Below are 25168 nucleotides of genomic sequence, written 5' to 3'. Positions count from 1 at the left end.
TACATTAATAATGAATTTATTGTTAGTTTAATAAAAAACTTATTATATAATTAGATGGACCAACATATTTCTCTAATGATTCTAAAAATCATCCTAATGATGATATGTGGCTACAAAAAGAAGTTGTAATGTTTCTCAAATAATATATAGGGATGGTTGGAATGTCGTTTCTGATGAATTAACTTTGTGAGACTATTTCGATTGGTGAAATTCTTAAACAAAGGAATTTTATAAAAAAAAGCCTTGAGAGCAACGTCATACTATTACATAGTTTTAAAAGAGACTTGTTTAACTCTCACACACGAATAACAAGACAATCTTATACTCTACTAGAAACTAGATTACGTTATATTGTACTTAACACTGCACAAATCAACAGACACAAATGTAAATGAGACGCTTTTTGATCAACTTTATTGTTTCTTCTCTACTGTTAATGTTTTAACTTCCACAAGAGAGAGTCCTCACGGTTTGTCAAAGAGCAAACCATCTGTGCCATCTTCGTCTCATTGTCTTCTTCTGTGCCTTCATCCTCTTTGGTTACTTACATCTGGCTTCTCCTGCATCACACGCAAATGTCAATTTGGCTGTCCAAGTAACAACAGAATTAACACAAAAGAATTGCTGTGTCTACTGTAAACTTAATTTCATCTGCTGCAGCACGCGATCGCATACATTTAGAAAAATAACATATACATTACATTTAGAATAAAGTAGAAAAATACAAAACGTAGACCACAGGACTGACCCTTGGATGATTGATGTTCAAAAGAATCAGCTTTGGCTGTGTCCCAACTCTCAAAACTTTCCTTCCGGAACTTCTTTAATACTCATATCGACCATCTCTATTGATCCAATGGTGGACTGCGAATCTAGCCCCAACCCCGTTTGTATCTCCTTAAACATTGCCATGACTTCTAACATGGTCGGTCTTCTCCAAGCCCGATCATCCAAACACGCAACCGCAATTTTTAAGTGTTGTAAAAGTTCAATCTCTCTCGCTGGATCTTCCTTGATAAGTTGAGGATCGAACACGTCCCTAATCTGCAGTTTAGCATGCTGTCTCACCCATCCAACAAGGTTATTATCTCCAAAATCCGGCGAATCGGTTGGCCGTCTACCCGTAAGCAGCTCGAGCAAGACCACACCGTAACTATAAACGTCTCCTTTCGTTGAACACCTGAAACTTTGGTAATACTCAGGAGGGACATAGCCCGGCGTACCGGCTAACGTACTGACACTCAAATGCGTGTCCATGGCGCTCATCAGCCGCGCCATGCCAAAATCCGAAACCCTGGCTTCCAAGTTCTCGTCCAACAACACGTTGCTCGATTTCATGTCTCTATGGATGATATGTGGGATGCAGTTATGGTGAAGAAAGGCGAGCCCTCTAGCCGCTCCGATAGCGATTTTCTGCCGCGTGAACCAGTTCAGTTTCACGCCAGCTTTCTTCTTGGGGTCGTGCAGTACATCTTCCAAGCTACCGTACTTCATGAACTCGTAGACAAGAAGCCGCTCTTCTCCGACTTTGCAGTAGCCGAGAAGCGGAACGAGGTTCCGGTGTTTGATCTTCCCGATCGTTTCCATCTCCGCCATGAACTCCCTATCGCCTTGACCACTGATCTGGATCAGTTTCTTGATGGCCACGGCTGTTCCATCTTTCAAAACGGCTTTGTAGACATCTCCAAACCCGCCGGATCCAATCATACTGTTCACATGGAACCCGTTCGTAGCCTTGAGAAGATCCGCGAAAGTGAGTTTCCGCAACGGCTTCTCGAACGCTGCGAGGTTAATACTCAACGCTTCTTTCGCACCAGTCAGCTTCCAATCCGTGTTGTTGTTAGCTGTCGTTCCATCACCGGGGTCCTCCATCGCCGCCTCTCTCATCCTCCGCCGCCTCCTCATCTCTCTACCGAAGAGTATCAGCCCACATATGCATACAAAAGAGAACAACAACCCCATCGCCACGCTCCCCGCAAGAGCCGGCTGTTTCCTTCCGTGAGAACGGTGTGCAAACGCGTCTGCGTTTGCATCACCGCACCGCGGAAGCGGATAACCGCAGAGACCAGAGTTGTTCAAGAACTTCCCGGGCGGGAAAGTCTCGAACTGACCCATCTCAGGAATCGGACCTGTTAACAAATTGTTGGACAGGTCAATCTCAGTAAGCATGGTAAGAGCCGACATCGACTGAGGGATCCTCCCGTCCAGCTTATTACTCGAAAGATCAAGAATGTTCAGCCCTCTCAGATCACCAACCTCGTCAGGGATAGAGCCAGAGATGAAGTTATGACCCAAGTTGAGAATAAACAGATACGGCATCGAACCGATCTCCTTCGGTATGTACCCAGACAACATGTTGTAAGACATGTCGAGGAACATCATCGAGCCGTTGTTATCAAACGTCGGTTGAGTGTGACCTCCATACACTCTCGTGAAATTACACGGGTTCCGGGTCGAAACCCGGTTAAGCTGCTCCGGTCTGATTCCTTGGAACTCAAGCAAGTTACCAGCTCCGTGGCACAGTTTATTCATCCCGTCGTTTTTTATGTAAACGTATCTCTTCCCGGCGATGAAATTCGCAGCTATTTTGCCGGACTGTTTGAACATCTCCGGAGGGATCGTACCGTTGAAATAATTAGTGTTGAGATCGAGCCAGATTAGGCTCCTGCAGTCCCCCAGCTCAGCAGGAATGTTACCGTTGAAAGAATTGTTGCTTAGCTTGAGGATGGCGAGATTCTCTAACCGTCCGATCCAGCGAGGAATCTGACCGGTTAACCGGTTATTGGAAAGAGAAATCCAATTCAGATTGGTGCAGTTGCTTAAACCGAAAGGGATTTCTCCGGTTAAGTCGTTGAAGTCGAGGATCAGAGTCTCTAAGGTGGTGAGATACATGAGCTCTCGAGGGATCTCTCCTTGAAGCATGTTCATCCACAGCTTCAAATCTCGGAGCTTCGTTAGAGAGCCGAGACTCGACGGGATGGTCCCGGAGAGGTAGTTGAAGCTCAGGTGGAGGGAAACCAGGTCGGAGCAGTTGCTTAACGTCGGCGGAATCTTCCCGGTGAAGGCATTGTTCTGGAGGTAAAGCTCCTGGAGCGTGTTTTCACCGTTACGGCAGAGAGTCTGGAGAATCTGACCGGAGAAGTTGTTGGAGCTGAGATCCAGCGTAGTGAGGGAGAGATTGGCCAGAGACTCGGGCAGCTCGCCGGAGAACTTGTTGAAAGACAGGTCGAGCACCTTGAGCCCTCTCATCTTCAGCAAAGTATCCATAGGCAACTCGCCGGAGAAGTTGTTGGTGGATAAAACGAGTGACTCCAGAAGAGAGCAGGAGGCGAAGAAAGGAGGAACCGTGCCGTGAAAGTCGTTTCGGGAGAGATCGAGTCCGGTGAGTGTACCGCACGCGCCGGAGAGAAGCTCCGGGATCTCGCCGGTGAATTTGTTCTCGGCTAGAGATAGATACTCGAGGCTTTTGAGCGGTAGTGAAGAAGAGATGGGTCCGGTGAATGCGTTGCAGGAGATGTTCAAAGACCTGTGAGAGAGTTTAAAAAAGTGTATTTTAGTTTACAAATAATAATATAAAACATAATTAAATTTTTTTTATTTTGAACCGAACCTTAGGTTTGTGCAAGAGGAGAAAGCAGTGGAGAAGTCACCGGATAATTTGTTACCGGAGATGTCGAGGTGTTGAAGAGCGGAGCAGTCACCTAGATAGGGAATCACAGTGGAGAAATTGTTGGAGGAGACATCGAGAAACTCGAGATTCACGCAAGGAGAGACATCCGCATCTCCACTGATCTTGTTCCCGCTTATATCCAAGTGCTTGAGCTCTCCACAGCCGCCGGAGACAATCCAACCAACGAGGTTAGCACCGGATAACAAGTTCTTGGAGAGATCCAGAACTTCCAAGCTGCTGCTACTAAGCTTCAACCCACCACCTGAGATTTTCCCCGGAAATTCCAGAGAGTTGGAAGAGACGTTAAGAGACTTCAGTCCGATGCAAGAGCCGAGGCTCGACAAGGCTGACACAGGACCGGAGATGGAGTTTCTCGACAGATCCAAGCTCGTGAGAGAAGCAGAGCACTTGGTGCCAGAGACGGAGCCGTTGATGTTGGTGTTCGAGAGAAACAGGGACTCTAGACCCGTGAGAGACAATAGAGAGGAGGCCACGGCGCTGAATCCGAGGTTGAGTGGCTTGGAACTGAGATCAATTGAAGAAATCTTGTCGGCTCTGCAAGTCACGCCCTCGAAGGTACATGGGTTCTTGTTGGGAGACCAGTCTGGGAGTAGATTCTTGTCAGCAAGAGCGTTTTTGAAACTTATAAGCTGATGGGTTTGAGATGTGGAAGTTTGAGAGGAGAAGGATAAGGTTAGAAGGAAGAGAAAGAAGGTTGGGAGAGTTTTCATTCTCATGATTTTGAGATATAAGTGTGGAAGTTTGAGACTAAGAAAAGAGGGATCTAGGGTTTTGGTTCCACCATTAGAGAGGAAGTGGGAGCTCTAGAGAGAGAAGAGAAGAGAAGAGAAGAGAAGAGGAGATGGATGAAGGTGTTTAATTATTTTATCAGACATCAACGATGGGAAGAGTGGTCACAGCTGTGCGCTCACATGGCATGTCACCTCTTCTTCTGACTATTACTATTATTGAAATGTTAATTTTAATCTTGCTAACAGATACAAACAAATAATACAACTTTTCATTATTGAATGTGTTAAAAGAATAATCAATGCAAGAGGATACAAACTACTATTAATAAGATAATGGCATCGCAAAATCCTTAGTCTCAAAGCTTTTTTTAGTTATGTTAAAGAAATGACGCAAGTACCTGTGAAAGGTGTTTAATTAACGTGAGATTTGGGGATGGGATCAAGTATTTCACAAGCTATATAGCATCTTAAATCTCATCTTAGACTTTATTCAATTAGTATATTCTACCTCAATCACCTAGCTGTTTCCAAAAAGGTTTAAATACAAGTCTAGTGTGATTTTTGGTTTGCTGCTTGTTTAACATTTTTTTGTTCCAACATGAGATACCCAGCAACTAACTAACTCCACATTTGTGGAGTAATGGTTAAAATTTCAGTGAAAATGGAACATAGAATCTAAGGGGGTGTATTCAACTGAGAGTTTTAGGTGATTTGTGTTAAAATGATAAATCCACTGTTATTGAGAAGTGAATTTTAAAAACTCATTTAAAATCCACTGTTATTGAACTTGACATTTTATAAAGTACTCTGAAATATACTGTTATTGAAAATATTTTAAGTTGTGGAATTTTAAAGTTTTCATGTGATCTAAGATTGTTTGGATGAAGTTTCTTAGTTAAAAAAATTAAAACTCAAATCTCATAGTTTTAGGTGATATTCTAGAGTGGTTTAACAAAAATCATTTTATTCTCTGCAATTCCTTAAAATCATCTAAAACCTCGTTAGAAATCCAATCACCTCAAATTTTAGATTGAATACACTCCCAAAATTCTTTTTTATTGATACTCATATACAACAAGTTTTGAGGCATTGAAATGTGATGGTAAGAAAAAAGTTGAAATTTACTTTAATGCTAATGTAATTTACATTAATAGTTTTACATGACTTTCAGACCAACCACAAACATTTTAAATCAATACTCGTATCTTGTTCACTCGCACTTGTGTCTGGAAAAAGTGGAGGAGAGGTTGTCTCTCTAGCTTTTTACAAAAGAGAGAGAAAAAAAACTAGCGTACGTGTGAGCGACGATTGGGACATGAGTGTTATCAATGGCAGATTCCATCTCTTTTTAGTATAAATTATTAAGTTTGTTATGCATACGGAGGATATTATTATTAGTCTTTGCTAATTAATTATTTTTCTCATTAATACTATTATTATCTTTGTTAATTAATGCACTAAATTAATCCCTCTTTCTTTTAATTTCAGGCCTCATTCGTGTTCTCTGGCACTTACGTAGACGGATAGATTAGACCAAACTTTACATTTTCTACTATCTTTTCCTTTCTCGCAGTTTTTATAAATGTGTTTCGTAATTATGTTCAAAACCCCACGTGCAGCTGTTTTTGGTGAATACACGCGTTATAGCAAATTTGACAATATTCTTTTCAGCTTAAATAATCCTCCGGCTTTTCTCAAAAAAAAAGAAAGAAAGTATTTTCAATATTTTTGCTTAATTTTTAGAATATACTACTATTTTCCTAATTTGCTGAGAATTAATGATACTCTATCTATGCAGATACAAGCCTCTAGTATGGGTGGGCGTTCGGGTTCGGATCGGGTATTTCGAATTTTTGGATATTTCGGTATAAAGATATAGAGGTATAAAAATTGTTCGGGTATTTCTACATTTCGGGTCGAATTCAGATATTTTAAGTCTGGGTTCGGTTATTTCAAGTTGGGTTTGAATATTTAGATTTTGAAAAAAAAATTAAATTATTCATTGTTTAAGTTTTTTATATTTAAAATATATACTTTTAACTTAACTGATTTTTTAATTTTTAATAGATTAAACTATTAATAAGTTTGAAGATAACATTTTAAAAATATAAATACACTAATTTAATTGTTATTTTAATATTTTGGATGCAACTTTTGTTAATCAAAGAAATAAGTGGTTGATATGTATTTTAAGTGATTAGCAAATAATTTTGTACATAATTATATGCATATTATATGGTTTTGAGCCATGTGCAAAATCAATATAAATATTTTGAATACAAATAGAGAAGTAAACTAAAAATATATAGTCAAATATTCATATATTCGGTTATCTTCGGATATTCATTCGGGTTCGGATATTATATGTTCGGGTTCGGATATCCAGTATTTTCTAATTCAATACTCGTTCAGGTATTTTGCTACTTCGGTTCAGATTTTGGTTTGATTTTTCGGGTCGAGTATGGATATGGATTCGGATATCGGGTAAGATATCCACCCATAGCCTTTAAGAGCATCATTATTGTCGAGTCCTTAATAATTGGTCCTTAAACTTTTTTTTTATCCGATTTAAAAAAAAATTAAAAACAAACCAATCGCGAGCCGCCACGTTTCAGTGGGGCCCGCGAACAGTACATGGACCAAGCCAAAATGTCTCTTAGTTAGGGACTTTCTCCCTCAGTTCTGGTGTTTTTGTGGACTCCTTCCTCTTGAGGACCAAACTAAGGACTGCAATAATGTTGCCCTAAGATACTATAGTTATCTAGTACTATGTTGGTACAAGTAACCTTTTTACACGAACTAAAATGAAAAGTGTGTTTACTGATGTATTTATTTTGTAAATATCTGATAATAGAACATTGTATTGTTTTTTTTTTTTTTTGAAACACCGAGCATTGTATGGTATATATATAACATCAAAGTTAGGTAAAAGGCCAAGAGATAATAGATTCTTAATTTCCGGAAGAGACGAAGCTGTCCTCCCCATACTGATTAAGCGTTCGTGTGGCCAAACACCCACACTCTCTCTTCTTGCGTAAGACACAGACGATGTCTCTAAGCACGGAGCTATTACAACGACGTGTGTGTTACAGGCGCTCACGGAGCCGAGTTTAATTGGTGGATAGTGGGTCTAACTAAAGTGTGACTAACATAGACGTTCGTAAATGTTTTCAGTGCAGTGTAGTACACTGTACGAGATGGTCCCCAACGGTTTGAAACCAATCCCAGCCATTGATGTCATCTCAGCAGTAAATAAATGCTGATTTGCCTTTTCATTCTTCCTCAGTTCTTCGGTGAATCTAATGTAACAAACCGTTATATGTATCTAGCAGTAAATCTAGTGACGATGTTGCTGACTTATACTATATAATTTTTTTTTGATCAAAATACTATATAATATGATTTAGAACATCAGCATCATTTCTTATGCCCTTCAGGAGCAATTTGGAACATCAGCAAAAGTCTTTCTTCGTCTTTTTTTTTTTACTGGCAAATGCCTTTTTTGTTACTAAACAGCTAGCTACTTACTGGCAAACGCATCTTATTGTTTTCAAATATTTTTCATCTCAAGATTTTAAAGTTTAACTATTTATTGACACTATCATAAAATATCCTTGATAAAATTTGGAATTTCCAAAAAAAAGGCAATTCTCTCAGATAGTCGTTTTAAGTTTTTGCCACAAAAATAACCCTCAAGAAAAAAATGACCAAAATAGTCTTTTTATTTTAAATTTTTTAATATTTATTTTCTATTTTTTAAATTTTGAAACCTTATCCCTCAAACCTCACCCCTTAACTCTAAATCCTAAGTCTAGATTAGTTAACTCTAGGATAAAAATACATTTTACATTTTAATAAAACTTATTTTGATTATTTTTTTCGTTGAATGTTATTTTGTGACAGAATCTTAAAAAAAAACTATCCTAGGAAATTTCTAAAAAAAAAATTGGAATTCCCCTTTAAAACTTTATATGAAAAATTTATTACAAACAAATAACCAATTTTTTTAAAAAAAAATTAGAAACTTTAAACTACGGGGGTGTATTCAATTGAGAGTTTTAGGTGATTTGTGTCAAAATGACAAATCCACTGTTATTGAAACATGAATTTTAAAAACTCATTTAAAATCCAGTGTTATTGAACTTGACATTTTATAAAATACTCTAAAATCCACTGTTATTGAAAATATTTTAAGTTGTGGAGTTTTAAAGTTTTCAAGTGATTTTAGAGTGTTTGGGTGGAGTTTCTTAGTTAAAAAAAAATAAAATTCAAATCTCATGGTTTTAGGTGATATTTTAGAGTAGTTTAACAAAAAATATTTTATTCTATGTAATTTTTTAAAATCATCTAAAACTTCATTAAAAGTCAAATCACCTCAAATTTTATATTGAATACATGTTGGCTACTTGCAACAATCAGACTAAAATAAATTTCCCACGAAAAATGGGCGACCCTGTATTGGTAGGCGATATAATAACATAAAGCCAACAAAAATCTATTCATAATATATGTACCCCCTTGATTATATGCGTAACGATGGTAAACAATAATAAACGTTTTTTCTTCTTAAAGTGCAATCTCTCAATACACCGTATGCAGTTGTATTTGGACCAAATTATATAATTATTGATCAATCATTGTAATAGGAATCGCCGTCAAGCACAATTGTAAATAACCTTCTTTTCTGCTTAAACAAATAACCAATTATTTAATTTTTTTTTTTTTGAGAAAGGGCTTCCAATTATTTAATTTTCTACCGTGGTATAATAAAGATAGATTAACACCATAAGTCCATAACATTTTGACCCCCGATCTTAATCTAGATAGCTGGCTTAAATACAAAACCACAAAAAAGCATTGGTAGAAAACATTTACAAACTAGCACCAGAATAATATGAATTATCATTTTATTTCATATGCGTTATACCCACAAACGCATGTTCCAGTTTCATATTCAAATTAAACTATGTGCCATGATGGTATCTAATGCTCAATGAACACTACAAGAAAACAGCGGTATTCTGACGGGCATTCCAACGGAAAATGAAATCCTCGGAATATCCCGAGGAATTTTCGAGGAAATTCCGAGGAAACACAAAATTTGGTTTCCTCGGAATTTCCTCGGAATATACCGACGGAATTCCGAGGAAATATCAATCCGTCGGAATATTCCGAGTAAATTCCGAGGAAAAATGTGTTCCTCGAAAAAAACCGATGAATTCCGAGGAAATATTATAGCCGTTGGAGAGCCGTTGGGGGATTTTACAAAATTCCGAGGAAATTCCGACGAACTAGCCGTTGGCGTCGGAATTCCGTCGGAATTTCATCGGTCTGTCGGCAGGATTAAAACTATAAATACAAGCAGTCCTCTTCCTCTTCATTCACTCCATATCTTCATCCTCCCTCTTACTCTATTTACACACGAATTTGATTCATAAAAAATATGTCTCTTCAAATTATTTTCGTTCTTGGATCGATCGACCTCATTTGGATCCGAACACGAGATTGGTTACGGAAGAATACCAACGAGGTATAACCGAATTCATGGGGTTAGTTCACCGACAACCGGAAGCAAAAACAGGTATGTTAAGATGTCCTTGCTCTAATTGTAAAAATAGAAAGGTTATTAAAGAGTGGGATGTTTGGACTCATCTATATTTGAGTGGGTTTACACGAAGTTACAAAATTTGGTATCATAATAGGGAAACTGATTATGAACATGGTAGTACTAGCGAACCTAGTGTATACCAAGCCCCAAGATGAGAAAATTTGAGTAGATTGAGTGGTCAGTTAGTTTGAATCCTTTGAACATTCTTAAAAGCATGGATGTTGTTGGTTGATCAATGAATGTGGCTTTTCCATGTTTCACAGCCTGCAGTTGATAGCTGAAAGAATGGTACTCAGATATTAGTTATTTGGTTTATCTAGCAAGGCAAAGCTGAATACGAATTAAAAACTACTCAAAACACAACCAAATAAAACGAAGAAACCATGTAAAAGAAATACGAACTCATAATTAAGAAAAAAAATAAAAAAAAAACTAAGTTCAAAATTAACCGAAAAGGTTATGGCAGATTCCTAAATGGAACTATTACAAGTACCCTCCCCCAGACTTAGTTTACACCGTCCCTGGTGTGACAACATAAAATAAGACCATAAAACGTTAGAATAGAAAAGAAAATAAAATAGCGCGGTCGGAAATCAAATGGCAATCGATCGATGCGTTTTTGTACAAATACGGATCGATCGATGCGTTTAAAAAAAGGCTCCCGAGATTTTGTTCGATCCATCGATGGGATAATCTAATCGATCGATCACATTGTTACGCTTTGGTCCATCTTAGTGATCGATCGATGCGTTTTCGGACATATATCCATCGATCGAGCCGTTTATAAAAAAACTTACAAGATTTTCCGAGGACATTCCAAGGAACGCTTGAGATTCTCGATCGATCGATGGGATAATCTAATCGATCGATCACATTGTTACGCTTTGGTCCATCTTAGTGATCGATCGATGCGTTTTTGGATATATATACATCGATCGATCCGTTTATTAAAAAACGTACGAGATTTTGTTCTCGATCGATCACATTGTTACCCCAAACCCTGTTTCCTCGGAAAAACCTCGGAATATTCCGAGGAAATTCCGAGGAACACCTGATATACTCTATCGATCGATGCGTTTTGGTACATATATCCATCGATCGATCCGTTTAAAAAAAAAATTGACGTATTGAAACCCAAAACACTAGTTCCTCGGAATTTCCTCAGAATATTCCGACGGAATTCCGAGGAAGAAAAGGGTTTCCTCGGAATTCCCTCGGAATAATCTGAGGAAATTCCGAGAAAATAGAGTTTTTAAACCGAAAACAACGTTTTGCGGTTTGAATAACACCTATATAACCCTTATTAAGTGTCTTACGTTCATTATGAAGTCAAAAATTTGTTCCTTACCGTATAATTAACATTTTTCCGATTGTATGAACGAAATCCCACAACATAAAAGAAACACTTATACCTTTTAATGAACGGTAAAGGGAATACTTTCAATTAGTTTTGAAATTTGTTATTTCATGGTTTATGCTCATCTATACAAAGAATCCTCAATTGTATGCATTACAATTGTATAAGAAATGAAATACGGTAAAAAAAATTGATGTTTTGAAACCCCAAACACTAGTTCCTCGGTATTTCCTCGGAATATTTTCATTTTACCGGGCAAATATTTCGCGAAAATTGAAATTAGAATTTCGACGGAATTCCGACGGATAATGTCCGTCGGACCCTAGGTTTTATAACCACGAGCCCCTTCTTCTTCCCCATTTCTCTCTTCTTCCTCTGCGCGACTCCTCTCTTCTCTCCGGCGATTTTCCCCTGAAATCTGACGATATCTCCGGCGATCTCCCTCTTCTCTTACACAAATCATGTAAGGACCGTATCCCACTCTCTTAGGTTCTATTTGTTAGGTTTTTGTTTAGTTTTGATAGATTTTTGTTAGGATGATTGGTTAGGATTGTGATTTGGTTGTATAATAGGTTTAGAATTGTGATTTGGTTGAATAATTTGTTTTGTTGAATTGATTTAGAATTTTTTTATAATTTTTTTATTTTTTTTGTATTTATAAAATAGATTTTTGTATATAAAATTGATTTTTGTATTTTACAAAACGATTTTTCTATATAAATTCGATTTTTTGGATTTTATAAAACATTTTAATATCTATAAAACTTTTTTGTGAGTAAAAACTATTATTTGGGATTTAAAAATATTTTTAATATATATATATATATATATTATTATTAAAAATATTTTTTGTAATTATTAAACTATTTTTTATTTATTAAAACTATTTTTTGTTTATTAAAACTATTTTTATATATTTATTAAATATTTTTAATATCTATAAATCTTTTTTTGTGATTAAATTATTTGGGATTTAAAAAAAAATTAATTTATATATTTCTGTATTTATTAAATATATTTTTTTAATTTACAGGTCTCATGATGATCAGATCCGGCCTCGACAGCATCCTTGAAGGACAAGGATGATCGCATATCTTTGTTGGAGACCCAGATGGCGGCTCAACAGGCGGGCTATGAGGCACAGAGGAGGCTGAACCAGCAAATGATGGAGATGATACAGAGGATGTACCCGAACGAGGTGTTCCCGGACGTGCCAGACCCGTAGTTTTTTTTTTTTCCAAAAACTCGGAATGTTTTATTTTTATTTGTGAAACTTTGAATATTAATTAATGTGATTTCAATTTTAATTTTAATTTTATATTTTCGAATTTAAATTTCAAAAATTTTATTTTTAAATAAAATTAAATTTTTTTACATTCGGAGGAAATTAATTATATTTTTTACTCGATCGATCGATGCGTTTTTGGACATATATCCATCGATCGATCTGTTTATAAAAAACGTTCGGAATATACCGAGTGACATCTTCCTCGGAATATACCGAGGGACACCTTTCCTCGGAATATACCGAGGGACATGTTCCTCGGAATATACCGAGGGACATGTTCCTCTGAATATTCCGAGGAAGATGTCCCTCGGTATATTCCGAACGTTTTTTTTATAAACGGATCGATCGATGGATATATGTCCACAAACGCATCGATCAATGAACTTTCGAGAAAATATCCCGACGAAGTTCTCCCTCGGTATATTCCGAGGAGATTTCCGACAAACTAGTGATCCTCGGAATTTCCTCAGAAATTTGTTTCCTCGGAATTCCGTCGGAAAATTCCGAGGGATTTTCGAGGAAAGAAGAAATTCCGTGGAATTATTTTCGAGGATTTGTTTCGTCGGTATGTCGTCGGAATAACGTTATTCCGACGAAATTCCGACGATTTTTTCCTTCAGTATCGGAAAAATCAAATTTCTTGCAGTGGAAGCGTCCTTTCAAATCAAATTTAAATAATGTCCGAGCTGTTTCCAGCAAAAGCATTGATACATGATTTTTAGGCCAGATTAGAATTTTGTATGAAATATTATATTAAGATCCCAAACCCATATAAAATCAAATGTACTTCAGGTTATCGAATAATATGTTCAAAAACAATTAAAATAGTACAAATTAGCCTCCGTATATTTTAACTATAGCTAACATGTATGGTACATATTATCCAGCTAATGCAAGCTCAATACAAGTTGACTTTTAATATGAGTGTGTATATTAAAATAATATTCTTTTTGTGTCCTAAAAGTTGTTATTTTCCTATCAAAACATTATTTAAGCTATTTTTTATAACTGTTGAACTTAAAAAACAATATTAAACTAGGTGTTTTCCCTGCACCATGTGCAATAAAAATTTTTTTTAAATCTAACTTATATTTAAAAATAAAATTTATTAAATATTATAGATTTTACTATTTTCTTACTAATATTTAATATAGATTTGATATATGTTAAATCAATTTGTATAAAACTAATAAAAATGTTATAAAATTGTATAATTATCAAAAATTTAGCCTAAAAATTATTTATAATATTTTAGATATATAAGAAACTAATGATCTTACGATTAGATATTTAATTATTTTTTAAATTGTAGAAATTTTTGAAAGCTTTGGTAATACAAATTGTATAATTATACAAAAGTAATAATATTTCAAAATTTGAAATGTTATATATGAATATATTTATTTTATAGATGATGTATGAGCTATTACCATATTTTAAAAAAGTTTACCAAAAAGAAATATCAATATTAAATGTAATATATGAAGTATTACCATATTCTAATAAGTTTGCCAAAAATATAAATCAACATTAAATAAAATTATCCGTATCATATTTTTTCAGAAACCATGTCATCAATTTCAGTAGCCATGTCATATTTGTTTTGTGAAATTGATTGTAGAGATGACATGTGACAAAATCACTTCTCAAATATAGTCTAGGGGATATTAAAACATGGACTTATGATATTCTGAATTTGATTTATGCAATTCAAACAAGTGTTTTACAACTCATTTAATTGTCTATATCAGATGAATCTCTATAATATTATTTGAGAAGTCAATTTTCTATGTGTCGCGCTCACGTTAGTTCTTATAATGGTTTATAATATTGTTAACATTAATTAATTAATACTATTTTTAATTGCCCTATTTTTTTCGTTTTTAGTATATATATGTATATATATAATCATATCAATATCATTAAAGAAATTTAGTATCAAAAAGGAAATATCTTAAAAGTAAAAATAAATAGCGATTTGTTATATTTTTTTTTTATTTTTTTTTACAGCAAGAAAATTTACAGACTCATAAAGACTCCGTAAACCAAGGTGGTAACTCTGTATCCATGTGTATGACGAACGACGGTTGTATCCTAGCACTACGTGCCAAGCGATCCCCCATTTTATTGTCCGTCCTCGATACATGAATAACTTCTGAATTGGTGAAACTTCTTCTCAAAAGCTTGATATCCTCCAGGTAACTCCTAAATACTGGTCATTCCCCTGGTTCCGAAACCATCTTCACCAGTTGAGAACAATCCGTTGCAAACGTAACCTGATACTGTCTAAAATTTTTCATACATTCCATTACCCAAGTTAGTGCCTCTATCTCCGCATGTAATTTGACAATAAGAAAATTCATTTTATATAAATCTCAATTTCATAAACTATTTTACTAATTTCCATTACTAATCTTATCTATTTGTATTTTTGTTTTTCTTAATATGTTTTTTTAAAATCAAATATCATATGGAAATTTAGTATCAAAAAAATCTTTAAAACATATTATTTAAAACAAATGAATTTCCTTTTATATAAAACCTCACTCCATAAAAAATTCTGGAAATTTTTGTTCAAGAACATTTTTATATGATTGTTAATAACGTTAGTTAAATATTTTTCATTTAAAATATAATAATTTTCATAAGAAAAAGTCAATTTAGTTACTAAATCAGTATTTACTTTAATACACTAAAGAAAGTTCTTTTTTTTTAATTATAAATTTTCTTAAATATTATTTATTTTTTTGATAGTTATTCAATCTCTTATTTTAAACAAATTCTCTCACAATTTCATACAATTTTTATTTTCATAATTATAGATTCTCAAGCCTAATATTAGGCTAATACTACGTGAATGTTTCAATATCTATTAAAATAAACAAGTAATTATCTCAAATCCAATTCCATTAGCAAATTGTTTTCCTATGAATGTGGTATTTAATAAAAGTAATTAGGTTACTATTAAGTCTAAAAACTCTAATGATCGACGTGGTTTTAAGAGATTTCAATTTGATTCACTTATACAACTTCTGATAAACACTTCAAAATTTTCTCATAAATTTAAGCCAAAACAAAATATATCAATTATTAAATACATATTTAGAAATTTGAGAAAATAAAATTAGTTATATATAATCTGATTTAGTATAATTAAAATTCAATTGGAAAATATATACAACTCAACATACAAAAAATAACTTAACCGATCCAAATTATTATACCCAAAATCAAATATTTAAACAAGATAACAAAATAATGTAATTTAAAACAATATTATATTTGTCTTTCTAAAATATAAACTACAAAGGAAATTAAACTTATCAATAAATAAAAATAAAAATTAACCAATTATAATGATTTTATTATTTTGTAAATGTTTGCATCCGTGCACGGGAAAATCCCCTGGTAACAATTTATTTCACATGATATCAAAAAATGCATTTAACTTTTGTTTCTTTTTATCTGTAGAGACAAACTCAGGTTCTTTTCTTTAGTATGAAAACATGATAATTCGTGTGGACTTCCATCCGATAACGGGTATTATTTTCCCCAAATAAAATAACGGATTAACGGGTATTATTTTCTCCAAATAATAAAATAAGTGTCACACATTTTGTCCTTCAAACAATCAAACGTCAAATAACAGACGCACGTGCGAGGAGAGATCCGTTCTAACACTACACGCACACGTAAGCAGACTTTTCCCAGGCATTAAACTGAGATTTACCCGTGTCAACACCGTTCCTTCTATCTCCAGTCTCTATCTTAAAAGTTTCAAAACACGTATTTCTTTTTGTTAAAAAAATACGTATTTATTTAAACATCTCATAACCCGTCGATAGCGGGGCGAGTCCATGTGCTTGAAATATAAAATTATCTTTTTTGCTTAATAGAAAATCATCTTCGAAGAACTATTTTTCGGTGCAAATCTTCAAAGAACTTTATACTAATATATTGTTAATGACATAAATAAAATGTTACGTAAAGTAAACACCATGATATCTCCAACCATATATGCATACAACTTTCAAGGAATCACTATAAAATCCCGTTCATTTTGAATGCAAGTATTTCTTTTAGGATGAACACTCATTGACCCAATAAATAAATATTCACGTAACAAAAGAAACGTAGATACTGAGGGTGAGGACAAAGATTAGCATAAAAAATAAAATTGAGATTTTATTCAGTAGCATATATCATGTGTGAGAGAATTAGTAAAAAAAAATACAAAATGCAAAGGCCAAAATTGATAACCAAAAAGGAAAATGCAGAAAACAAAATGCTATGTAAGAAAAGAAAAATATGGTCTGGAAATTAAATAATTAAAACCATTTGTTTGTAAATATTCCATATGATATTTTCTACCTGTTTTGTTTGTATCTGAGACGCTTGTTCTTGTTTCTATGTCAAAACGATCACTTCTTTGCTTAGACCTTTCCATCAGACTCAGATGTTTCAGATAACACGTTGAGTTTCTGTGCCTTGGTTATGGGGATAGAGAGGCTACGACGCTCTTTACCTCCCGGTTTAGAAGATGCATTACCGTACCAGATCATACCGAGAATCGCAATGAGCATTCCAAGCACCACTTGCATGTTTAAACCTTCCTTACCGAAGAAAGTGAATCCCAAAACCAAAACCAGGATTGTCTTCATGTGACCAAGTACTTGGAAAGACACCGCCGTGAATCTTCCTATACAGATGAACTGACTCAGATTGGTCCCGACCGCGATACTACACGAGAGTATCAAGAAGAACTGCCACCAACAAAAATTGAATTAGACGAATCTCAAACGTACCAAGAACTAAGAGCCTAGTATGCATCTTTAGAATCACATAATTAAGATTCTGTCAAGAAACAGAGGAAGAAACTTTTACCAGAGATATAAAAGAAAAGTTGAATGCATCAACTCTTTGGTTAGTCAACCAGTAGTCTAGAAATGGCCCGACCAACAACAACGATGCAGCTTGTACTGGAGCGGTATGCGCCAGTAAATTGAAAGAACCGAGCGAATATTTCCTTTGTAAATAATGTACATACTGCAAAAAAAAACACAGTATCATTTGTTAGAGATCCGACCTCTCTGTTTTGGGTTTACAAGCAAATTAAGGCTTACGTATTGCTGAAGGGCGGTGCTCCAGACAGCAATAGCGGCAGCGAGGAACCCGTTGAGGTTAACACTGACATCGGTAACAGTGCAGACGGCAACACCAGCAAGAACCAACAAAATGCTAAGCTTTGTATCCCTCGAATACCTGACGTTGTCAAGAACAACTTCTAGAAGACAAGAAACTGGGATCATACTCAGCTTCGCAATCTGGTAGAAGCCAACGGAGTTCCACATGAGGCTGACGTTCATCCCAACGATAGAGAAGTTAGCGAACAAAACGAACTTGAGAAGATCGGGCCAGGGAAGCTGAGAAGGCTGAATATAACCAAGCCATGTCAAGAAAGTTGTCAACAATGTCGTTGTTCCGAAATGCAAACCGGTTAACGTCGTAGCTGTGTGTGTCAAAACCAGATCTTAGTCAGTTTAGTCATGTTCGAAACCAAGTCAACACCGTTGACTATTAAGATAAAAAGAGACAGACCGAAACTAAAGCCGTAACTAGCCATCAAGGCTTTGTTAACGAGGATGATTCCAACGGAGGTAACCACATTGAAGAGCCATGATGCAATGTCTAAAGCCGCTTTTTGATCCGTCTTGCTTGTTGCAGCCATTTTTTGTTTTTAAAAATCAATTCAGATCTCTGCAGAAGATTTAAACCTTCTAATTAGAAACATACGAAGAGAGTAGAATCAAAGTAAAAGCTCCAACATGAGTCTCTCTAACTATAAAATTCAATCCAGATCTAATACTCATACGACCCTCAGACAATAAAGTTTGCACGTATCTAAATCGGAAACGACACATAAGTGTGTGAATCTTCACGAGAGAGAACATGAATTTTTTTTACCGGGTAACGGAGATAAACGAGCCTGAGAAGACGACGGTCGCTACCGGCGCGGTGACGGAGGAAGACGATAAAGTTAAGGCTAAATCAACATGAATTTAGAGGGAGAGAAAGAGAGAGAGATCGTGGAACTTCGAGTAATTTTATTATTTTTTTCTCTCTTCCGTTTTTTTTTTTAATTTTTATTTTTCAGTTATGGAGGACTTCACATGAGAGTCTCCTTCCTGCCATTTAAGAGAGAAGACAGAGAGTAGAATCTTTTCTCTTTTTAATTTTTTAATTTTAATTTATTTGTTTCTTTCCCTCGCTTTCTTCTTTAAAAGCTAGCGACATCAGTTAAAATTTAGAGATTTTGTTATATAATAATAGATTATTTTACAAAAAATAACACAAGTGTTCAGTATATTTAAGAGGTGTATTTCTTATGTTAAATTTAAATTTAATAGCGAAAAGATCTACATTGTTTAGAGTACCAAAAAAAAAAAACAAATGTTATTTTCATCACATAATAATCACTGGTTTATTCGAATTTTTTTGGAGAAAGTGTATAAAAGTGGAAAAAGTGGAGGAGAGATGGAAACAAGGAGTGTGGAACTAAAAAGGCGTGACCAATTTTCTATTCGACAAAAGGACAATCTATGTAGTGTGGGACAACCCCAAAAATTAAAAGACAGAGGTTACGTTTGGTTAAAGATCCAAACACACACTAAACTTTCTTGTGAGTTTCTACTTTCTATATATATGTTTTCAATTTTTAATAAAAAAAATTGCGTGTTTTGTAGCTCCGTTAAGTATCTCAGTCTCGTTGTCGCTATTCGATGCTTTTCATGTGAACTGTTTTTCTTTTCATGGCAAGTTTCAGCTAGATACCAGGCGTTATTATCATAGATTCATAATACAAAAGTCACATTCTGTGACCGTATGAAATACATGTGTTTATATCAAACCTGACTGTTTTTTTTTTACATAAGCTAGTACATCATTTTTAAAGTCCAATAACAACAAAAATAGCGGGGATATCCTTATCCGTATGATGAAACTAATGAAATATGTAGGTCCTGGAACACAAATTTTGGTCAGTTAGACTATGATTGGTAGGCAAAAGAAAATCTATGGACTGATCATTTAAATCTTGAATTGAATTGAATTGAAACCAAGTGTATTTTATTCCTATTGAATAAATCTCATAAAATCAAATTAACTATGATTCTACAAATAGTTTTTGAAAATGACGTCGAATTGACTTGACAAAAATCAATTCCAGAGAGAGAGAGAGATCACATACCGTAGTTTTAACTAAAGGCGCTTACATTATGGCGAAAGAAACTCATACTCATGTACATATTATCTTCCTTCTTATTTTCCTTGTTAGTACGTCAAAGTGTGAAGCAGCATTTAATGTGTCAACCAAATTATACTGTCTTGGAAGCTCAAGCAACCAATCTGCTTTAAATTTCAGAATATAAAAAACATGCCACTCTGTTAATTAAGATTGAAGCTGGTGGACTAAGATTTTAATTAACGGGCCACACATTTGGCCCATATAAACAAACCAACCTCTGAATATCGTTTTGATGGTAATAGAAAAAGCAATGGAGGGAGGAATTTTATTTTCAACATTTTCATTCCCGCCTTACTTTTTTCCACTCCCTGCTGCTCTCGGGGATTCTTTTTTGCCGATCGCCTCTTCTCGAAGGTCTTCGTCTGACAGCTCCATCGTATTCTCCTTCAATAAGCTCTCTCTCGCGTCTCAGATTCGACAACAGATGAGGTTTGTGACTGTGTCGACCTCTCAGATACTTTTTAATTCCCGATTTTTTGTTTTATTTTGACTTTTCTCCACCGATCGTTCATCTGTTGATTGATTTTGAGACGTTACCGTAATAATTCTCATGCTCTAGCTTGTTATATCTGGTTACGAATTTGAATTTCTTCATGCCTAATTGATTTTTACATGTTATTAAGGATTCTGAGATTTTCGTTCGGTTGGATCATCGAGCTCTGGATTTCTAGGGTTCCGATTAGAAAGATCTTATTTGACCATAATAAGTGTGTGTTGTTAATCTTAATTTCGAATTTAATTATCTCCGGAGATTCGTTCGGTGGTGGATTAAGTGGAGATTTGAATTTCTAGGTTTGGATCCTGTGTAATCGGGGAGGTTTTGCTACTGAAGAACGTGACGATTTGATTTGACTGTGTTTGTTAACAATTATGAATTGATTTTGATTGTAATTATGTGCTTATATGAACATGTTGATAAAGATTAGTTCCGTTGTGGATGAATCTAGATCTCTGCGAGGCATTTAGGTTTTAAATGAACGGGATGATTTTGACTCTTTGAGTTTTGATTGTTTCCAGAATGGCTAGAAAGAAGACTGAGAGTTCAACTGAATCCTCAAAGGAGATCAAAGCCAGAGGAAAATTCACCAGAGCCAATAAGTGTATGAAAACAACTACTAAGAAAGTCAACGAGTCTGGTAATTTTAAAATTATTCTTACCAAAAGGATGACAGACTTGTATTGTTTTTTATCTTCTTATCAAGGATTTGTTGGCATTGTTTTAGGAAAGCATAATAGTAAAAGAGAGAAGAGGAAGTCCCCTTCTGATTCTCCATCCTCCCAAGTTCAAAGGTTAATAATGAATACCAAAGACGGAGCTCAACAAGTACCTGTTCTTGCTCTCCATTCGGACAAAGATGTTAGACTTTGTGGAAAAATGAAGTTGCAGCTCTTTCCCTTGGATGTTCATACACGTCAAGGATTAGAAAAGGTAAAAAGTCTAAGATCTGACTACAAGACATGGACTTAATAAGTATACACATTCTGGTGGATGTTTTTCTAATTTTGTTTGTTTTTTGAAACTTTGCAAGGATGGCTTTCACCCATATTTGGAACTCACTCTTAGCTCACGGAAGAAGGTTTCTTCAGTGCTTCAACACATTCACAGTAAGTGGGGCAGCTCAGAGATTGCTCGGGGAGATCCCACCTTGTACCCATTTGATCAATCGAGACTCCCTTCTGCTCCTAAATGGACAGCAAACAGCAGCATTACGATAAGGGATGTCTATGTGGCCATTGGAGCTCCATCCCTATTCCGCTTAAGGTTTGCATCTCTATTATACCTTTCAACGCATCTTTATAAGCATAGCCGCGTCTTATGAGTGTTTATTTCGTTTAGGTATGGATGGTCCTCTGAGACTTGTAATAAAACAGATGAACCGCCATCTCCATCAACTCCGGGTATCACTTCTTTTCCAAATGTAGAACCTCAGAACATCTTCAATAACAGAAGAGAGAATGGAAAGCAGATGTTTGGTTTAGATAGCCTAACTCAAGTGACTGACCCGCCTCTCTCTGAACACACTCCACCTGATGGACCAGTCGAGTCAGCAGCGGTATGCTTTGTAAAAATAGTTTTGTTTTTTTCTCTTGTTTTTGGACTCAAATCTTATAATCATGGTATACATCTTGACAACTTTTGTTTAACCAGGAGAAGAAGATGAATAACGGATCTGGACCAACATTTTTTCAATGGGATGATGGTTTAACAAGCTTAAGTATTGGCGGCTTACTTTCCGAAGTATCTTTGAAGGGGAACTTCGGAAACGGTTCTAAAAATTCAAACGCGAACCCAACTCTCTGGGACGAAAATCTTACAAACATAAGCATTGGAGGTCTGTTTTCCGAGGCATCTTTACAAGGCAGACGCGGTAAAGAAGAATCAACTCATAATCATAACGGTAATCAGCAGCCAAGTGTTAGCATTGGAGCCTTTCTTTCCGAAGCATCATCACGAGGAGAGGGGAGTAACAAAACATGGGAGACCAGGGGAGCTACCTCACAACAACCATTACCTCTAATCTCTGATTCATTAGATGCATTCCTTGTGAACCAAACAACAGATCAGCCTCGAGGTCCATGTCATGCACCCCCTCCCCCCGAGGTGTCACATTCGTCTATACTCGACGCAGAAGACACATGCCATGCATTTTCATTCCGAAAGCGCACTACAACCTCACCCAAGGTTCTTGAGCAGGTTAAAGCTTTCCCATGTTTTAATTTTTTCAGTATTCATTTCTGACTAGTTTATAACTTGCAACTCGTGATTATGTGGTTTGAGTTCTGTCAGGTAAGTGAAGAAACTGAGGAGCAGCAACAGAAAGATGAATCGAAACCTGCAAAAGGGTTGTTTGGTTCAGGGGTGTTTAATCAGGACAGCAGCCTTGGATTTTCAGGAATCAAGTGGGTAAGTGAGATTTCTAACTGTCTGGTCTCTCTCTCTCTCTGCTTTGTTTGCTGTAATTAAATACTTAAATGGAAGACTCGCATTAATCAAACATGTTAGGTTAAAACTACAGTTTGGATTCCGGAGTAAATAATTTCTGATTTTCTTAAATGCAGGCTGACTCACGAGGTCCATTTGATTTTGGCTTATCTTTGTCGTCCCGAAAGTTTACAAATGCGGACAGCGTAAGCTTTGGTGCTGCGGTAAAAGATCTACGGGAAGTGGAATCTTCAGAAGAAAAAATAAAGCTTCAAAAGCATTGAAGCTCATTACATTGAATCCACAGGTAAAGTAAAACAAAATCAATAAACAGCAAAGATTACGGCCTAAAAAACCCTGAACTTGCTTGCATTTCTAGTAACACTCTTTGGTCGTTACATGTCTAGTAACTCATTTTTTTTGTTCTTTTTCATACAGGAATCTTTCATAAGAACGCGAGCAGGGAGGGGGATGTTACATTCCTATTCGTTCCTTTCATGTAAATTTTGACATATATGGCACAGACACAATTCCTTTTTTTATAGAAGAAAATGGAAAATAACAAAATATAGTATAAATTTGTTATCTGAAATTAGAACCAAAGAGAAAATTATCTCTGTTTAATTTTATAAGGTTTTTGATTTTCCAAATTGTAAGATATTCTAAGATTTTAGGTTGACTTTTAACTTTACTGAAAGCTTATCAACTGTTAAGAGTTTTTTTTAAAGTTTGGTTAAATCATTTTTAATCTATATTTTATTGATGTTTGCTAGAGAAAAGCTTTCAGTAAAGTTAAAAGTCAACCTAAAAATCTTAAATTTTAACAGTTGAAAAGTTTGGCTATATATTTATAAACAAACTTATAAATCCTAAAAATCTTAGGGTTAACTGGTGAACATTCTGTAAACAAGAGGAATTAATAGAAAATGAACGAAAATGAACGGATATTCCTTCTCAAATTTTAGAAGGAATGATTTTGTTCTTTATTTCTGTACCGAAAAATGAATGAAAGGGAATTAGAGAGAAAAATAATTTCTTGTGAATGGTGATTTTTTTTAAGAACATTAGGGAATGTATTGTTCTTCGTCGTTCCTTGGTCACAATTTATGCCATTCATCCCTTAGAGTTACTGAAACTGAAAGTCTTTTAATTTTTGTGATTTTTAAATATAACATTTTACATCATAAAACAAGGTAATTAACATTTATTCTGAAGTCTCCCACGTCCATGCTTCTATTGTATATGTTAAACTAGGTGTTTTGCCCGCATGTGCGGACATTATCTTCTTACGAATAATTTTTGGTTTATGTCTTATCAATTCAAAAACTAATATAATAAATAATTATTAATGATTTAACAAAAAGTTTAAATCAAACATCAAATATATATATATATATATATGATAAATATTTCCATCAAAATATATATGTTTATTACTGTGATAATTTTTTTAAAGCACTTATATATTAGAAATATTTTTGAAAATATTTTATATAAATATTTTTGATATATTAGTATTTAATTATAAATGGTTCTATATCTTAATGTTTTATAATAAAAAAATATTTCCAGATAACAACAAAATATATATATATATATATATATATATAAGAATTATCTTATTTTATTTTTAAAAAATATATGTTTTTATTTTGATGATTTTATCATATTTGTTTATAATCAATTAGCTAATATAACATATAATCTATTATTATTAATATACAATTCTTTTAAATTATATATTAAGCAAAAATATCTAAAATCATGGAGAATACGACACACAAACAAAATCAGTTTTTGATTGATTAATATTTAATTAGAAATTGTTCTATGTATTAATCTCTTATAATAAAAAAAATTATTTTCCAGATAACAACAAAATATATATATAAAAAATTATCTTATTTAATTTTTTTTTATAATTTTGATAATTTATTATATTAATTTATAATCAATTTAGTAAAATAAAATATAATCCAATATTATTAAAATAATAATTCATTTTAATTATATAATAAACTTTTAAAAGCACTTATATATTTGAAATATTTTATAAAAATATTTTTTATTGATTAATATTTAATTATAATTTCTTTATATCTTAATGTTTTATAATAAAAATATTATTTCAGATAACAACAAAATAATATGTATAAGATTTATAGTATAGAATTTTTTTTTTTGATCATTTATCATATTAATTTATAATCAATTAGGTAATATGAAATACAATATAATATTATTAATATAAAATTCGTTTTAATTAT

General features: G+C 34.3%; 3 protein-coding genes across 4 annotated transcripts; 1 reads left to right on the top strand and 2 right to left on the bottom strand.

Annotated features, from left to right (window-relative positions):
- Positions 1 to 210: 210 nt before the first annotated feature.
- LOC106381986 (protein BRASSINOSTEROID INSENSITIVE 1-like) lies at positions 211 to 4600 on the bottom strand. 2 transcript variants are annotated; one of them, XR_007320413.1, is made up of 3 exons: positions 3611 to 4599; positions 749 to 3526; positions 211 to 560 (listed from the first exon to the last, which is right to left on the bottom strand). XR_007320413.1 is itself a non-coding variant. In XM_048750331.1 (2 exons), the coding sequence occupies exons 1-2, from the start codon at positions 4405 to 4407 to the stop codon at positions 799 to 801; spliced, it is 3525 nt and encodes a 1174-aa protein (XP_048606288.1). In that variant the 5' UTR covers positions 4408 to 4600; the 3' UTR covers positions 622 to 798. The 2 variants fall into 2 exon arrangements, 1 of the variants encoding a protein (XP_048606288.1); XM_048750331.1 differs by lacking the exon at positions 211 to 560 and having other exon boundaries at positions 622 to 3526; positions 3611 to 4600.
- A 12242-nt stretch (positions 4601 to 16842) lies between these two features.
- Positions 16843 to 18894, bottom strand: LOC106381985 (UDP-rhamnose/UDP-galactose transporter 4-like). The gene is made up of 5 exons (XM_013821931.3): positions 18640 to 18894; positions 18274 to 18432; positions 17799 to 18184; positions 17560 to 17721; positions 16843 to 17438 (listed from the first exon to the last, which is right to left on the bottom strand). Exons 2-5 carry the CDS (start codon positions 18401 to 18403, stop codon positions 17109 to 17111), a joined length of 1008 nt encoding a protein of 335 aa, XP_013677385.1. The 5' UTR covers positions 18404 to 18432; positions 18640 to 18894; the 3' UTR covers positions 16843 to 17108.
- Positions 18895 to 20214: 1320 nt separating this feature from the next.
- On the top strand, positions 20215 to 23592 carry LOC106381984. The gene is made up of 9 exons (XM_048750330.1): positions 20215 to 20407; positions 20996 to 21114; positions 21202 to 21407; positions 21508 to 21740; positions 21816 to 22032; positions 22128 to 22673; positions 22767 to 22883; positions 23039 to 23208; positions 23340 to 23592. Exons 1-8 carry the CDS (start codon positions 20229 to 20231, stop codon positions 23183 to 23185), a joined length of 1764 nt encoding a protein of 587 aa, XP_048606287.1. The 5' UTR covers positions 20215 to 20228; the 3' UTR covers positions 23186 to 23208; positions 23340 to 23592.
- The last annotated feature ends 1576 nt before the right edge of the window (positions 23593 to 25168 follow it).

The sequence above is a fragment of the Brassica napus genome, chromosome C3, assembly GCF_020379485.1.
Source record: "Brassica napus cultivar Da-Ae chromosome C3, Da-Ae, whole genome shotgun sequence".
Lineage (NCBI taxonomy): Eukaryota > Viridiplantae > Streptophyta > Magnoliopsida > Brassicales > Brassicaceae > Brassica > Brassica napus.
The sequence above is the reverse complement of the archived record's forward strand: the minus strand, read 5'-3'. Positions and strand labels throughout refer to the sequence as shown.